Raw genomic sequence first — 15395 nt, 5'->3', positions numbered from 1 at the left:
TCTGTGCTGACAGCTCAGCCTGGAATGTGCTTCAGAGTCCATGTCTCCCTCTCTCTGCTCCTCCCCCTCCCCCCCCAGCCTCTCAAAAATGAGTAAATGTTAAAAAACAGCAACAACGACAACAACAAAGAGTCTACCTTCTTATATCACAGGGTTTCTCTGCTTTGACACTGCTGACATTTGGGGCTGGGTGTCACTGTGGTCGACTGTCCTGTGTATTGTTGGGTGTCGCAGCACCCACTGAATGCCAGTAGCAACTCCTCCCATGCCCTCAAACCCCTGCCGCAAGGAGGGTCCATGAGAAATGTCTGTGGTTGCCAAACGTCCCCTGAAGCAGGGCGGCGTTACACCGGGTGGAGACTGGGTTCATCTTGCTTTGTGCGGCTCTGCATGCAGCCTGCCCCCCGCCCCTACCTGCAGCTTCTCAAGGGTCAGTGCCCCGGCCTGGGTGCGCACACGTCTGCGTGCACACACGCGCGGCTCAGGGACCGTGTGCCTGTGTTTCCCTCCAGGGCTGTGGTGGAGGCTGTGCATCGACTTGACCTCATCCTTTGCAACAAAACTGCTTATCAAGAAGTGTTCAAACCAGAGAACATTAGCCTGAGGAACAAGTAAGCTGGAGGCTGCAAAACCACAGATCCGGACGGTTCCCCTACCCTCCTCTCCACCCGAAACTGCTGCATTTAGACACCTGTCCTCTCTTACCTCCTGACCTCATGCTGCAATAATGGGCTGTGAGCCCTGGCCTTCCTGAGAGGAGACATGGGGACCCCTCATTCTCTCTGAAGCTCCTGCGTCTAACAGACTGGGGCCATATGGATGGCATGGGAGTTGGCGCAGCTGGCCGTGCTGCTTAGTGACAGGGAAGAAAGATGGGTAAAAAGGCAGGAAAAAAGGAGAGAAGCGTGCGGGGAAGAAGACTACTAGTGTTCTTCCTGCTCCTGCCTCTGTCCTTTGGGGGCTCCCACTTGCCCTGTAGACCGCTGATTGTCTGGGTCCCGCAGATGGACCCTGGGCGTCTCCTGGGAGGCAGGGATTTGTCGGGCGGGTATTGGCAAATGCCTCCTCGCTCCACCCAGGGCCCCAGGGCGGTCAGTGTCTTGTGCCCCTCTGTGCTCTCAGGCTGCGTGAGCTCTGCGTCAAGCTTATGTTCCTGCACCCGGTGGACTACGGGAGGAAGGCTGAGGAGCTGCTGTGGAGAAAGGTGTACTACGAAGTCGTTCAGCTCATCAAGACTAACAAAAAGGTAAGGGGAGGTCCTGGATCTTGAGACGAAGTGTGTCTAGAGAGGGAAGCTAGGAAGGCAGAAGCAGCTAGAAAGTGGGCCAGGACACGGCTGGAGAAAGAGGAGCCAAGGAGGAGATGCCAGAGAGGAGGGAGGGCATCCGATGTGGTTTGGATTGGGGGAGGAAAGGAGCCTCATCCCGGGGGGGACGGCCAGAGAGGTGGGCCTGCGGCTGGGGGAGAGCTCGAGAGTGAGAGGGGGTGTGGATGCAGTTCAGAGCCGAGGAGACGGGTTACTGTCCCCGTGCAGGAACGGGGCTGGGAGGGGAGCGTCCTTGGAGCGAGTCGCTTAGCAGCCCCTCCCTTTCCCGACGCCCAGCACATCCACAGCCGCAGCACCTTGGAATGTGCCTACAGGACACACCTGGTTGCTGGGATCGGCTTCTACCAGCACCTGCTCCTCTACATCCAGTCCCACTACCAGCTGGAGCTGCAGTGCTGCATCGACTGGACCCACGTCACCGACCCCCTCATAGGTCAGTGACGCCCATGAGGCGCCGCGTTCGGGGTTGGCGTAGCCTGTGACCTGGCCGGGCTGGAGGATTGTAGCAAGGCCCGCACGTGGCTCGTGGAGTTTGGGTTCATCCAAGCAAGCACGCAGCGTAGGGTGAAGATGTTGAGGAAAGAAGAGTTTCTTTTTTTCTGGGCCTGCAGACTGAGGTGTAGCCAGAGGGAGGGATGGAATGATCTAGAGCAGGGCTGGCTCTACTTATGTAAGTAACTACCACGCCCAGTGTGGGGCTCAAGCTCAGGACCCCGAGAGCAAGGGCCGCACGCTCTGCTGACTGAGCCAGCCCGGCGCCCCTGGCACTGCTCTCTCGGCGTCAGACGTTGTTTCCCAGGGTTTTTGCAACTATTGAAAGTCCGGGGCTCACAGGCGTTCCTGCCCGAGGGGCCGGAGGCCGAGCTTTTTCTGCTTCTCTTCAGTCTGGCCACCGTCTAGCCCTCCTCCCCCGCTCGCCTCCTCCCCGGAACCTCTTGCTCCTCACAGCCCTTCCCCCGCCCTGTTGCGCACTCAGGGTCCCAGCGGGTGTCCCCACCACACGGTGACATTCTCCGTCAGAAGCACTGCACTGCACTCTGCTTTTACAAAACATTAAAAACAAAACAAGAGGCACCGGGGTGGCTCGGTTGGTTAAGCATCTGACTCTTGATTTCAGCTCAGGTTGTGATCTCACAGTTCATGGGTTCGAGTCCCGTGTAGGGCTCTGAGCTGACAGTGCGTGGGATTTTCCCTCTCCCTCTCGCTCTCCCTCCCTCCCCCTCCTCTCTCCTTTCTCTCTACTCCTCCCTTTGCTTCCTCTTTCTCACAAAATAAATACACTTTAAAAAACTAAAAACAAAACAACGTAACCTGAGACCTTCCCTCTCAGGCCTCGTGCCAGAGGCTGGAGGGGTCCATAGCCCAGAAGAAGGTGAAGAACCCTTACCTCAAAGGGTCAGTCCCCCCAGCTCCCATTTTCCTCCTCATAGAGGTTTTCACGTTCAGACAGCCAAGAGGTGTCTGTAGAGAAGAGTCGGAAGGGCTTTCCGAGCAAACTGGCTGCGAGGTGGCGCGGACGAGGGCGTGGGCCCTGGAGCCAGTCTGCCTTTTGAATCCTGGCTCTGCCGCTTACCTGCTGTGTGACGGGTCTCCTTGACCGTCAGGTGGGAGCGACGAGAGTGGCTGCCTCATGGGGTTGCTGGGGGGTAGGTCGGTGAACTTGACACTAAATAGAGCTTGGACAAGTCTCTGTCAGGTGGGAAGACTGGCTAAAGAGCTCAGGCTCTCCGAACTGAGGTTACACGCTTGCTGGGGGAGGGGGGTGAGAGCCCGGCATGTGGGGGAGGGGGGATGAGAGCCCGGCACGTGGGGCAGTGGCCATGCCTGTCCCCATGCAGGGCAGGCTCCCCTGTCCTCTGCGGGCGGGCTGTCTGGTGGGCCTCCTCCTCCGGGTGGAAGCCAGGAGCACTTACCGTGGCCTCATTCGGGCCATCTGTCCCGGGCAGGTCTCCTGTCTGTAGACCCAGGCCTTTCAGCTCCGTGTCACCCTTTCCACCCACGGTACCCAAGACTCTCCTGACACTGGAGCTTCACCTCTTCCTCCTTTCTAGGGGCCTTCCTGTGATGACCTTTCACGTCGCCTTCCCCCAGGGAACTGTCCTAGGTCAGGGACCCTAGCCCGTCTCCTCTGGTTCGCGGTTTTCCTGTGAATGTCTCCACCTGTGTCCTGGATGAGTGTCTTCTCTGCCCCATAACACAGGATTTTCAAGACTAGCGGTGGCTTCTTGGTGTCCTTTCTCCACCTGGGAAAGGCGTTTCCCCTCGGGTGGGAGGCAGGGGGATGGGCTTCTGAGTCTGTCTGTCTTTCTCAGGATGCAAGAAGCCAGTGTCTGCCTCAGGGAAGGAGATGGATTGGGCACAGATGGCGTGCCACCGATGTCTCATGTACCTCGGGGATTTGTGTAAGAACCTGAACTTCTTCTGTTCTGGGCTCCGGGACAGGCGGAAAGCCGCTTCGTTTGTCGGAACCACCCTGCACGCGCTGGGAGAGCAGCGGGGCCGCTTTGGCTGCTGTGACTCTTTCCTCCTGTCGTACGATGTTCCCTTCTTTCCGCTGCCCTTCCGCGAGTCAGAGAGGTGCCGTGAACACAGAAGACGAACTTTGAGAAAGTCCGAGTGGTAACTTGGTTTCAGTAGTGGGTTAGGAAGGTTTTAATTCGATGCTTTTTTCCTTTGGGCTCTTCTTTTCCCCTGATGGACTCCCAGAGGAGTTGAAGGCAGACTTCACGGAGGGTTTACCTGCCCAGCAGACGCTCCTCCAAATAGAACAGTACTCTCTTGCTTGATGGCCGCTGGCTCTTAGTCCTGGCAGCCGAAGGCTCCTCATCAGGCCGTTGGTGGGTGGCTGTTGATTATCTTTAATTACTGGAGGCTCCCTGTCTCCTTGGCCCCAGCCTCCTCCCCTCCCCCCGAGACCCCTGAGACACAGTGTGCACAGGGCGAGCCCACTGCTTAGGCAGACCAGGTGTGCTTCGTAAGGCCTGGGCATGACTGGACAGGGACGTCCAGTGGCATTCTGGAACCAAGTACCAGAGGTCTTTCCAAGCAGTTACACCTGCTGTGGGTCGCCTTCCTTGGGGACAGGTGATCAAGAACCTGCTGTAAACACATTTGGAAGCTACCAGTGAGGAAGAAAGAGCTGAACAGCTTGCCCGTAGTCACGCACAGTTCAGATTGTGTCAGAGGCCCCAGCAGCCGGGCCCCCAGCTCAGATGTCTTCCTACCAGGCTCTCAGCACAGCCTCACAGAGTGGACCCCCAGATGAGGGGACGTTTTTCTGAGCCACGGCGTCACGGAGTTTTCTTCCTCCTCTCTCCTGCAGCACGGTATCAGAATGAATTAGCTGGCGTAGACACCGAGCTGCTGGCTGAGAGATTTTACTACCAGGCCCTGTCAGTAGCCCCCCAGATTGGTAAGTGGCACCCCCCCCCGACCCTCCCCCCCAGCCGCATTTTCCAAGGGGAAGACCAAGTTGAGGTGCAGGCAGGCCGCGCCAGCTTCCCTCGGTCCCCCGTCCTCTGTTCCGCCGCACTTCAGCTCAGTTACACAGTGTCCTCCTCATGATTCGCGCTCACTGTAAGGAGGGAGGCAGCAGGGGAAGGAAGAGAAGGTGGCTGTCCCTTCTCTGTCCCTGAGGTCTCTGTAGAAAGAAGAAACTCTGCTTCAGCTGTTCTTCCCACAGGAGGCACAGAGAAGAGATAAGACTCCATTAGAGGGAGAGGTGAGGATTAGCTGTAGGTAGGAGAGCTCTGAGGTGAGCAGCCGAGCCGGGTTAGAGGCCAGGGCTCTGTGACGTTCCATCAACCCCAGCAGAGCCACAGCTCCGGGCGAGGGGATGCCACCCGGGTGCTGAGGTCCCCCGCAGGGCAGGCTGGGGGGCCGGAACTGATGGGAAGGGAGTCTGCCGTCAGTGGTGGCCCGGAGGCATGGAGGGCTCTGCTGCTGATCACCGGGACCCCTTGTTCTCCCCCTGAGTTCTCCGGGGCTTGCCGGGTCCTGGCAGCCTTGGGTAAGTATTGTGCCCGCAGATTGCGTGACTTCTCTCTCTCTCTCCAGGAATGCCCTTCAACCAGCTGGGCACGCTCGCAGGCAGCAAGTACTACAATGTGGAAGCCATGTATTGCTACCTGCGCTGGTGAGTGGCTGCCAGCCCTTTCCTTGGCCCAGCTTTCCCGCCCACACCGCTCCTGCTCTGCCTTCTCTCTTCCCTTTTCTGCCTCCTGGCTGAACGAGGGGAAGCTCAGGTTGAGGGGTCCCTCCTGTCAGGGGCACCCTGATGCAGCCCTGCTGCTTTTCACAAGGTCACGCAGATTTGTGGGACCTGGGATGGCCAGAGTCGCTGCCCACCGTCTTATGCGAAATAGAGAACTGCTTTCTGGAAGGAAATAAATTTGATCCAGTCAGTAAAATGTCATCAAGGTAGCAGATGACAAGAGCTGCAGAACTGTAGAGCTCCAGTGTCTCGAGGTGACCTGGTGGCCGTGGGTGAGGGTTAGGGCGGCTCACTGCCTCCCTGGTGCTGACACTCCACTCTCAGAATAAGGAACGTGGACTCGGGGCCCCGGCTCAGGCGCGCAGTCTGCTGAGTCAGCATAGCCCAGTGGGGCGGGGTCCACGGGGTGCCGCTGACCAGGCTGTCATCAGGGCTAAACTGGCTGGCACTCACCTGCTGCCGCCCAGCCAGGGCCACCTTCCACTTGAGCAGCCAGTCACATGCAGGGCAGGCGGATATAAACCAGGCTCCAAGGCAGAGGGGATGAGCTGGTCTTCATAAGTTTACTGAGCAAATCCTCAAGTATAAAGTCAGATTCTGCCTTATACTTGCATGTGCCACGATCCTTGCTTCACCTGGTCCAGGAAAGCTCTTCCCTGCTGTCAACAAAGTATTTGCTCTTGAGGGGCCTGTCTCCTTTCCTGGATCAGCACCCCCACCCCCGCCACTGTATTCATTCTTAAATACAGTCACCAGGTTTGTAGCCTTCCATTCCTCACATGCCTTCCAGGGAACGCCCCCTTGTCCTTGGTCCCTCGTCACGCTCACGGGCCTGATTTAGGATGAGTCCCTTCCAAAGAGAGCGCAGCACACCCAGGTTTGGGCAGTGCCGGCTGAGGTCCTGCCCTGCTGTGCTGAAGCACTTAATCTCCTTGTTCCTGAGTTGGGCAGTTGGGTAAGGGCTCAGCTGGGCAGCTCCTTCCCCTGGTGGCCTTGTCTAGGATCCGTCCCTGGTGTTCGGCTGACCTCGGGGCTGATATGTCTGAAACCTCACTCCGTGTGCTCTCTCTTCCTTGAGGAGGGATGGGTTTGTTACGTGGTAGCTCAGGGCTCCCAACAGTGAAGAACGACCCAAGAGATTTGGAAGCAGAATCTGTCAGTGCCTTAGGGCCAGGGCCTGGGCCTGGAAGTGGTCCCTTCCACAGTGTTCTGTGGGTCAGAGCAGCTGCACTGCATAGTCCTCTTCCCTCAGCCCCCTATTAAAGGGAAGCAGACAGGAAACCCCCATGTGGCTGGAAGAAGGGTCAGAGAACTTGTGGCTACGGCATGTTCACAAGCACGTGTTTATTCTTCTCTGTACCTTACTGTTGATGATGAAAAGGTTTTTCCCCCAGAAAAGACATTAGGAACAGAACAGCGTACCGTTGGGGGTGTAGACTCTAGTGAGACGGGCTCGGGCTCAAGACTCCGCTCCGCCATGAGGTAGCCGTGTGGCCTTGGCCGCATTCTTGTTCTTTCAGGCTCCATCTTCTCGTGCGTATGTACAGCATCGGGTGCAGTGCCTGACACGTAGGGAAGCACTCGGTACACACTCGTGTTAAACGAGTGTTGAGAGGACAGTGAGGCTGTGCACGTAAATACTCTTGTACGTGCTCGCCGCTTGTCGGCTGCTGCCTGCTGTTAAGTGCTCTGTACTTTAAAAAAGACGAAGGCTGTTGAGGGACAGCGTCGAAGTTAAGTTTGTGACAGAGTAGGATTAATTATTTCACTTCCAGATATAGAGGAGACGAAGCCATTAATTTTACGCTGATTGATCTGGAACTGTTGTCTGTGTATTTTATCTGGCAAGATGGCCTTCACCCTGAGCATGTTCATGGCAAGGGAGGCTGGGGGCAGCTTGTACTTGCTCGAAGCGTTGCTCCCTAAAGCCCCAGCAGAGCTCCACGCCCCGCCCCCCGCCAAGCCTCAGTGGCTTACCGCCGTCTCCTGCAGCATCCAGTCGGACGTGTCCTTTGAGGGGGCCTATGGGAACCTCAAGCGGCTGTATGACAAGGCGGCCAAAATGTACCACCAGCTGAGGAAGTGTGAGACTCGGAAGCTCTCTCCCAGCAAGAAGCGGTGAGTAGGGCCTGCGGGGCGGAGGGGCCCGCAGCGGCAGCCATTTACCCGGGGCTCCTCTCCTTGCAGATGTAAAGACATTAAGAGGTTGCTGGTGAACTTTATGTACTTGCAAAGCCTCCTGCAGCCCCGGAGCAGGTGAGTGGAGGGGGCCGTGCGCGTGAGACCCCGGTGGACCGGCTCTCTCCCAGGTCCCCCCGTGTCCCCAGCTCTCCGTGCCTGCCCCGCGCCGCATCTCTGACCTCCTTGGCACTCCTGCCCTTCTGCAGCCCGGTGGACGCGGAGCTGACCTCGCTCTGCCAGTCGGTCCTGGAGGACTTCAACCTGTGCCTCTTCTACCTGCCCTCCTCTCCCGGCCTCAGCCTGGCCAGCGAGGCCGAGGACGACTACGAGGGTGGCTACGCTTTCCTTCCGGACCTTCTCATCTTCCAGATGGTCATCATCTGTCTCATGGGTGTGCACAGCCTGAAGAGAGCAGGTGACTAACTCCCCCCGCACCCGGGGTCCTCGCGCCCTTTCTGCGGCTCCTTATTCATAAACTTCCTCCCACGAGCCTTGCCGTCCCTGCCTGCGTCACTGCTTGGCCGCGGGAGCGTGAGGGACAAGGAAGCCTACCCTGAAGTTGCTCTGGTGAATGAACGTGGGCAACCGCATACCTCCACCCCTCCCCCTCCCACAGATGCCGTCTCGGCCACGACCCAGGCGGACAGAGGGCAGGGTGCTGAGCTGAGGGTGCAGACCGGGTTTAGGCCTTGCTGTTGGGGGCAGTTAGTTCTGCAGACCTTCCTGGCAGGGCCGGGTGTGCAGGGGCTCGGGCTGCGAGGAGGAGCCAGTGTGAGGGCCTCGGAGCCAGGGAGGACGGTGTGGCCCAAGAGGGTGTGCGTGCCCGGGGAGGCACAGAGCGAGCTGGCACATCTTAGATGCGGAGACCTGAGGAATCGGTTTTCCTTAGAGGAGGCTTTGTGGAGTAGTTGGGTCCTTGGAACAGTTGAGAACGGGAGATGGACTTGACGCCGTGGGCGCCTGCCCCTCAGAGCCCCGGGCCCTGACCCCTGGCCCCCCTGGCTTTAGGCTCCAAGCAGTACAGCGCGGCCATCGCCTTCACCCTGGCCCTCTTCTCCCACCTCGTCAATCACGTCAACATACGGCTACAGGCCGAGCTGGAGGAGGGCGAGAACCCCGTGCCGGCGTTCCAGAGTGATGGCACAGGTGCGGGAGTGGCTGGGGACGGGCGCCTTGGGCTCGGGATCAAGGACGGGGATCAGGCGTGCTGGGGAGGGGGTATCGAAGAGCGCCTCGGACTTCCGGGCCCCGCTGTGTCCCTAGGCCCCATCTGACTGTTCTCTGTGCATAGATGAGAACTTGGAGAAGGAAGAGGCGCCAGGCCCTGAGCCCCCTCCTGCAGCACCTCAAGCCGGTGAGGTCAGAAAGAGCCGGAAGTTCTCCCGCCTCTCCTGCCTGCGCCGCCGCCGCCACCCGCCCAGAGCTGGGGATGACAGTGACCTGAGTGAAGGCTTTGAGTCGGACTCGAGCCGTGAGTCGGCCCCAGCCAGTGAGGGCTCGGACAGTGGCTCGGACAAGAGCCTGGAAGGTGGGGGGACGGCCTTTGATGCAGAGACAGACTCAGAAATGAACAGCCAAGAGTCCCGATCAGACCTGGAAGATATTGAGGATGAGGAAGGGACCCGGTCCCCAGCCCTGGAGCCCCCTCGGCCCAGGTCGGAGGCTCCCGAGTCTCTCAACGGCCCGCTGGGCCCCAGTGAGGCTAGCATTGCCAGCAATCTACAGGCCATGTCCACCCAGATGTTCCAGAGCAAGCGCTGCTTCCGACTGGCCCCCACCTTCAGCAACCTGCTCCTCCAGCCCCCTGCCGAGCCCCATGCTGCGGCCACCCAGAGGCCCTGTGTCAATGGGGATGCAGACCGGCCCTTGGAGCCAGGTATTTGGGCCTCTCGCCATCATCCTGCTCTGGTCCACACCTCCCCGCCACCTTCGCCATAAACGCCCCCGTCCCCACCCTCGCTGCCTCACCTTTGTCGTCTGACTGTGGTGCAGTCCCAGGGCGTGTTCCCAGAGTGCNCCCCGTTTCCTGGTCTTTCCCTCCTCCCACTCACTCCCAGCCCTGCGGGTATGGGGCTGCCCCCTGGTGTCAGCCCACGTCCCGCCAGGGCTGCTGGCTCCAGTGACCCCTCTCCTGGGGTCTTCCCTGCACAGGGTCACCCAGTTGGCAACAGCAAGCATTTGCGGAGCCTGCTGTCCGCCGGGCGCTGTGTTGGGCTGCTGTCGGGGTTCTCTTGTTTAAATTTATTTTTTTCGAGAGAGAGTGCGTGCTCGCAGGGGAGGGGCAGAGAGAGGGAGACACAGAATCTGAAGCAGCGCCAGGCTCTGAGCTGTCAGCACGGAACCTGACGCGGGGCTCGAACCCCCGGACCCTGAGATCATGACCTGAGCTGAAGTGGGGCGCTTACCCGGCTGGCCCCAGGCGCCCCTGGCGCTGTCCTGTTGAATTGTCCGAGGCAGGAGTTGTCCGCCCTGTTGAGTGCTGTCTCTCGCCCCCAGGCCTCTGCTCGGTGCTCCCTTGGTCTGAACTCTGCTCTCCTCCCTTGCCTAGAGCCTGGCACGTGGCCAGGTCTTACCTGTTCTCTGGTTTCCCCTTAAGTTGCTCGATCTGGGATCCTTCAAGGCTACTAGACTTTGTCCCGCGGGCTCCTGTGGCCTCCGCCCTCCGCAGCTTCCAGGCCTCGCACTCGGGTNACCGCGAGATCATGACCTAAGCGAAAGTCGGACGCTTAACCGACTAAGCCACCCAGGCGCCCCTGGTGGGGAGCCTCTTGAGGGCAGGGCCGCCTGGGCTTGGTGTGCTGTGCGCTCAGAACGTAGCGCCGCGCCGGGGGTAGGTGGCACTCGGAGCGGGCCTGAGAAGTGAGGAGGCTGACGTGTGGAGGCCAAGGGCCTGCTCCGGGCTCTGGCAGCTGGACAGCCAGGGGCCGGGTAGTTCAGGTCTTCGTGCCTCGTCTCCCTCCTGCCGTCCCCCTCCAGCGCCGGGGCCCTGCCTCCTGGCACAGAGCGGGTCTGTCACGAATACCGCCCGAGTGACTCCCCACGGACCCTTCGCAGGTTTGCTTGAATCCAGAAGTGGGTTGTAAAAGGCCCCGGCCTCCTTGCAGGAGGCCTCCTCCTCCTGCAGCCACTTAGCGGCATAGGAAAACGAGGCAGAGTGTGTAGTGAGTTCCCCGTCTTTCGTGTCAGAATTATCCTGAAGAGTCCGGGGTGCACGGGGTGCACGTGTCCCCTGGCTGCAGCTCACCCCTGCTCTGTGCCCGCACAGCCTCTGAGGACGGCTCCGAGTCGGAGGGCAGCGAGTCCAGCGGGCGCTCCTGTCGCCACGAGCGCAGCGTCCAGGAGAAGCTGCAGGTGCTGGCGGCTGAAGGCCTGCTTCCCACCGTCAAGGTCTTCCTGGACTGGCTCCGGGCCAACCCGGAGCTCATCGTCGTGTGTGCGCAGGTGCGGCTCCGGGGCTTCAGGGGGAAGGGGCGGGGGCCCCCGCGAGGTTCCAGCACCACAGGAGTTAGTGCCGGGCACCTGCTTTGTGCCGGGCCCTTATCCTTCTTACGGAGAAAGGGTTAGACGTGACCTGTGCCTCGAGCGCATGTGGCCTGGGCCCAGACACGACCTCGCTGCTTCTCTCCCCCTGCGTGTCCACAGCGCTGGGCGTCGTGCCTGTCGGGAACAGGCTTGATGAATGCGTGCACGCGTGTGAGGACCTGTCTCTGATCCCCATCCCAGAGTCCAGAGTGGGGACAGTGCGCTGAGGGGGCCACGGAGATGGGATCCAGGGGTGGAGGTGTTGGGGTGGGGACACGGTGGAGTCAGGGGTGAGGCTGGCGCCCTGGAGGCCCATGGGGTGGCGGTGCCCTCTCAGGTCCAGTCTGGCTGGAGCCTCGATGGCCCTGCAGCCTTGGTCCGAGCTGCTTTATCACACCAGTGCCCCCTTAGTGCCTGGGGCCCGTGGGTCAGCACCAGGCGCGCCCTTGGGCGTGTGTTCCTCTGCCGGCAGCTGGTTACTCAGCAGCCATAGTCAGCGTGGCAGGTGTGGCGACGGCAGGGACAGGGGCTCCAGAATGGGCACGTGGGGTGGGGGACGGGGAGGAGCCTCCCCAGCACTTGAGACCCAGAGGGCCCTGGCTGCAGTCCCGTGCCTTCCCCCCCCCGACCAAAGCTGCAGCTGGTGACCGGGTTTTGCTGATTCCTCGTGACATTGGCTCCCTGTTTTCTGCGTCTTCCATGAGCCCCCGCCCCCGCCATCGCCCCAGACCCCCGGGGGCCCCTCTGCCCTCGAACCTGCCCCGCTGAACTGAAGGCCCCCCGCCTCCCCCGCTCCCCCCAGAGCTCTCAGAGTCTGTGGAATCGCCTGTCCGTGTTGCTGAACCTGTTGCCTGGCTCCGGCGAGCTCCAGGAGGCCGGTGAGTGAGGCGCTGGCACCACCCCCTTCCTCTCACCCCTCCCTCCTCAGTGGCCCCACAGAGCCCATCCCCCTGCCGGGTAACCCAGCCTGGGGGTAAGAAGGTTCCTGGGCCTCCCTGCCCAGCCACCCTGACACACAGCGGCCATCGCGGTGTCGCTGTGTCCAGTTTCCCCCGACACTGCCCTGCCGGCCGTGCCCCCTGGGGAAGGCATTGGGAGGAGGGGGCTGGAAGCCAGCCCTGGTCGCCGGTGCCCGTGCCTGTCCCTGAGTCAGCCTCCGCCTCCAGGGCTCATCCTGCCCCGCTGCCTTCCAGCTGCTTGTGCCCACCTTCCCCACCTCTGGCCTCATTCGAGAGATGTGCCCACCTTGCTTTCACCCTGCTGTCGGGAGCCTTCCCCATCTGAGTCCATCGCTCCCCCTGCCCCCCAGCTCTAGTCTTCCCGGGCCGTGCAGACAAGCCTATGCGTTCTCAAGGGGAGGAAGGGCTGTGTCCTTCCTCCGGGGCTCCCGGAGGGCGGGTGGTCTCACGTGTCCTCTGTCCTCCAGGCCTGGCCCTGTGTCCCGAGGTCCAGGACCTTCTCGAAGGTGGTGACCTGCCTGACCTGCCCTCTAGTCTGCTGCTCCCAGAGGACACGGCCCTTCGTAACCTGCCTCCCCTGCGGGCTGCCCACAGACGCTTTAACTTTGACACTGATCGGCCCCTGCTCAGCGCCTTAGAGGAGGTGAGGCTGGCGTTTCTCACACCACGTGCTCTGTTGTTACATCTGGCAGCAAAGCACGTGGCCCTCCTGTCCAGGCAGGGAGAGCGGCCTCGGGCTGGGCTGGGTGGGCTGGGCTGGGCGGGCTTCCTTCTGGAAGGCACGGAGCTCGCTTTCCTTCTGGGCAGGATGCTGGTCCATGGGCGCGTTGCATAGGACAGGCCCCCCCCTCCACTGTGTCCCCCTGTTGGAGAGAGCGGGGAGGGCGCTGGGTGGCCTGGAAGGAGGGCCACTGATGGTTTTGTGTGTTTGTTTAGTTAACATTAAATAGAGCGCATGTGTGTACAAGCCAGGAAAGGGCAGAGAGAGAGGGAGACACAGGATCCGAAACAGACTCCAGGCTTGGAGCTGTCAGCACAGAGCCCGACGCGGGGCTCAAACTCACCAACTATGATATGACCTGAGCCGAAGTCAGGCGCTTAAGTAGCTGAGCCACCTAGGTGCCCCAGGCCGGTCCCCCTTGAATCTGAGTCACCACAGGGGCAGCTGGGGAAAGCCAGGCGAGCAGGCCTCCCAGCCCCTCCCCTGTACACACACGAGGGAGCCTCTTGGTGGCTTGTCTTCAGCCAGAGAAGCCTGGCTCTAGTCTTCTGTGGCTTAGGCTTCTGGAGAAGGTTTTGTCTGCTGGGAAACAGTTGTTCTGCCCACCAAAACCTAGATTGGAGACGTTGACGTAGCCCAGTGCTTCGTGTCACACACAAGGCCCGGAGGAGGGAGGTGGCATCAGCACCTAGGTCCTCCTGCCCCCAGCACGGCGCCCCTGCCTCCTGTCTTCCCGAGGGAGTCGCTGGTCTGCCTCCAGAGGCTCTGGGCCGCGGCACTCACCCCCACCCCCCAGACCACAGGCCTTTCCCAGGAGCCGCTGTTGGCTGGGAGGCTGGGTGGAAGGGGCCCGTGGGGGGTGGGGGTGCTGAGGGCCTTGCTCCGCCCCACACCCCTCCCCCACCGTGTCCCCTCAGGCGGTCGTGCGCATCTGCTGCATCCGCAGCTTCGGCCACTTCGTCGCCCGCCTGCAGGGCAGCGTCCTGCAGTTCAGCGCGGAGGCCGGCATCTTCCTCAGCATCGCGCAGTCCGAGCAGGCGGGCGTGCTGCCGCAGGCCCAGGCCCAGATCCGCATGGTGAGTCCGCCCGCCTCCCTGCCCGCCCGCTCTGCTCGCCCCCGGGCTCCCTGAGAAGCCAGGCCAAGGGGCCCGGACAGACCGAGGCCCCTTGTGAAAGAGGGTGCTGAAGGGAGTTGGGGTGCAGGGAGGGCACGGGCAGCTGGGGGCGGAGGGGGGTGGGTTGAGAGGTGCCTGTGTCCGGGCCACCTGGGGGTCGAGGGCCGCGTCCACTGAGCTGAGCCGGTTCCCTGACCTCTCAAAGCCCTTTTCCCTCCCCGTTATGAGGTGCTGGCAGCGCTGATCTCCTGGGGCTGTGTTGTGGGTGGGATGGCCGGGCACCTCCCGCACCCCACCCCCCGCGGGGTGCGTGCGCCCAGCAAGCGCTCCTGATCTTTCTTCCTCTTCAGGGGGTGAGGGCCGCGGGGTGCGGGATCTAGCTACCTGACCCGTGCAGGGTCCCTCCCACCAGCAGCCCCACAGCGTAGGCCAGGGCCACAGCCTCTTCTCCGTTCAGTCCCCAGATACGGACTGCTTTGTGCCACATGTCCCTTCCTAGTCCATCCTGTGGGCGCGGGGGGCACAGCAGTGAACAAGGCCGTCCTTTCTTTTATGAGGCTGGTACTCGGCAAGCCATGAGCAGGGCCCTGCGGTGCCCAGTGTGTGGCTCTCCCCGAGCTGGGTGGGGGTGGGGCCTGGCGCTGAACCACGGCTCACGTGTCTGGGCAGGCCTGGGGGCTCCTGTTTGTCCCAAGCCAGTCCCCTCCCCGGTGCCCTTCCTTTCCCTGGCCCCGGGCCTCCCCACGCCTCTGAGCACCCCCTTCCTGAGGACATTCTGCTTGGCTGGGAAGGGGCACAGATTCCCCAGAAACTCCCTTGTTTGCTGCGTTAAAAGCAAGCACATTTTGTTAAAAACAAACCTTTTGTGTTGAGGCTTTTATTGCTGTTCTATAGAGAAAAACACATAACTATAAAAATAATTATGGGGAAATTACACAGCTTTAAAAAAGTTTTTGTAGGCATTTCCTTTAGTCCAAAGCTCCCGAAGACCGCCCCCAGGGGACAGGGCGTTCCTGAAAGCCCCGCTCGCATGGCTCGGAACCCCTGCCTCCGCTGCGGATGCGCGCCCAGGGGCGGCTCCCTTGGCACCAGGGTCCTCCCCGCGTCCTTCTCGCCCACACGTGGTGAGAGCTCTCCGTGTGTGAAGCCTGCTTCGCCCGGGACCGCTCGTGCAGGCCTTGGCGCTGCTCTGCGAGGCCCGTGCTTGCGCTCCCCCGTCTGGGACGAGGAGGCAGAGCCGGGCGTGGGATTGGAAGCCACGCACTCTGCTCAGGGGCACCGGCACCCGCCCGGGGCACGGGCCTGTCTCCCCGAGGAATGCGGAAGCCCACCTCTGCGAGCTGCCTGGCCCTGGGAG

General features: G+C 61.2%; 1 protein-coding gene across 1 annotated transcript in view; it reads left to right on the top strand.

Annotated features, from left to right (window-relative positions):
- The first annotated feature begins 517 nt into the window (after positions 1 to 517).
- Positions 518 to 15395, top strand: part of SMG5 (SMG5 nonsense mediated mRNA decay factor) — a 20184-nt gene continuing 5306 nt past the window's right edge. The window contains exons 1-15 of the mRNA XM_077764169.1: positions 518 to 611; positions 1123 to 1246; positions 1604 to 1760; positions 3640 to 3729; positions 4650 to 4739; positions 5384 to 5462; positions 7533 to 7658; positions 7728 to 7796; positions 7928 to 8136; positions 8730 to 8867; positions 9013 to 9597; positions 10987 to 11162; positions 12046 to 12121; positions 12670 to 12845; positions 13841 to 13999. Coding sequence (XP_077620295.1) covers positions 1148 to 1246; positions 1604 to 1760; positions 3640 to 3729; positions 4650 to 4739; positions 5384 to 5462; positions 7533 to 7658; positions 7728 to 7796; positions 7928 to 8136; positions 8730 to 8867; positions 9013 to 9597; positions 10987 to 11162; positions 12046 to 12121; positions 12670 to 12845; positions 13841 to 13999 — 2229 coding nt within the window. The 5' untranslated portion in view covers positions 518 to 611; positions 1123 to 1147. The remainder of the gene's footprint in view (positions 612 to 1122; positions 1247 to 1603; positions 1761 to 3639; positions 3730 to 4649; positions 4740 to 5383; positions 5463 to 7532; positions 7659 to 7727; positions 7797 to 7927; positions 8137 to 8729; positions 8868 to 9012; positions 9598 to 10986; positions 11163 to 12045; positions 12122 to 12669; positions 12846 to 13840; positions 14000 to 15395) is intronic.

This window comes from Crocuta crocuta, unplaced genomic scaffold (assembly GCF_008692635.1).
Source record: "Crocuta crocuta isolate KB4526 unplaced genomic scaffold, BGI_CrCroc_1.0 scaffold528, whole genome shotgun sequence".
Taxonomy (NCBI): domain Eukaryota; kingdom Metazoa; phylum Chordata; class Mammalia; order Carnivora; family Hyaenidae; genus Crocuta; species Crocuta crocuta.
Note: the sequence above shows the minus strand (reverse complement) of the source record. Positions and strands in the feature narration are given on the sequence as shown.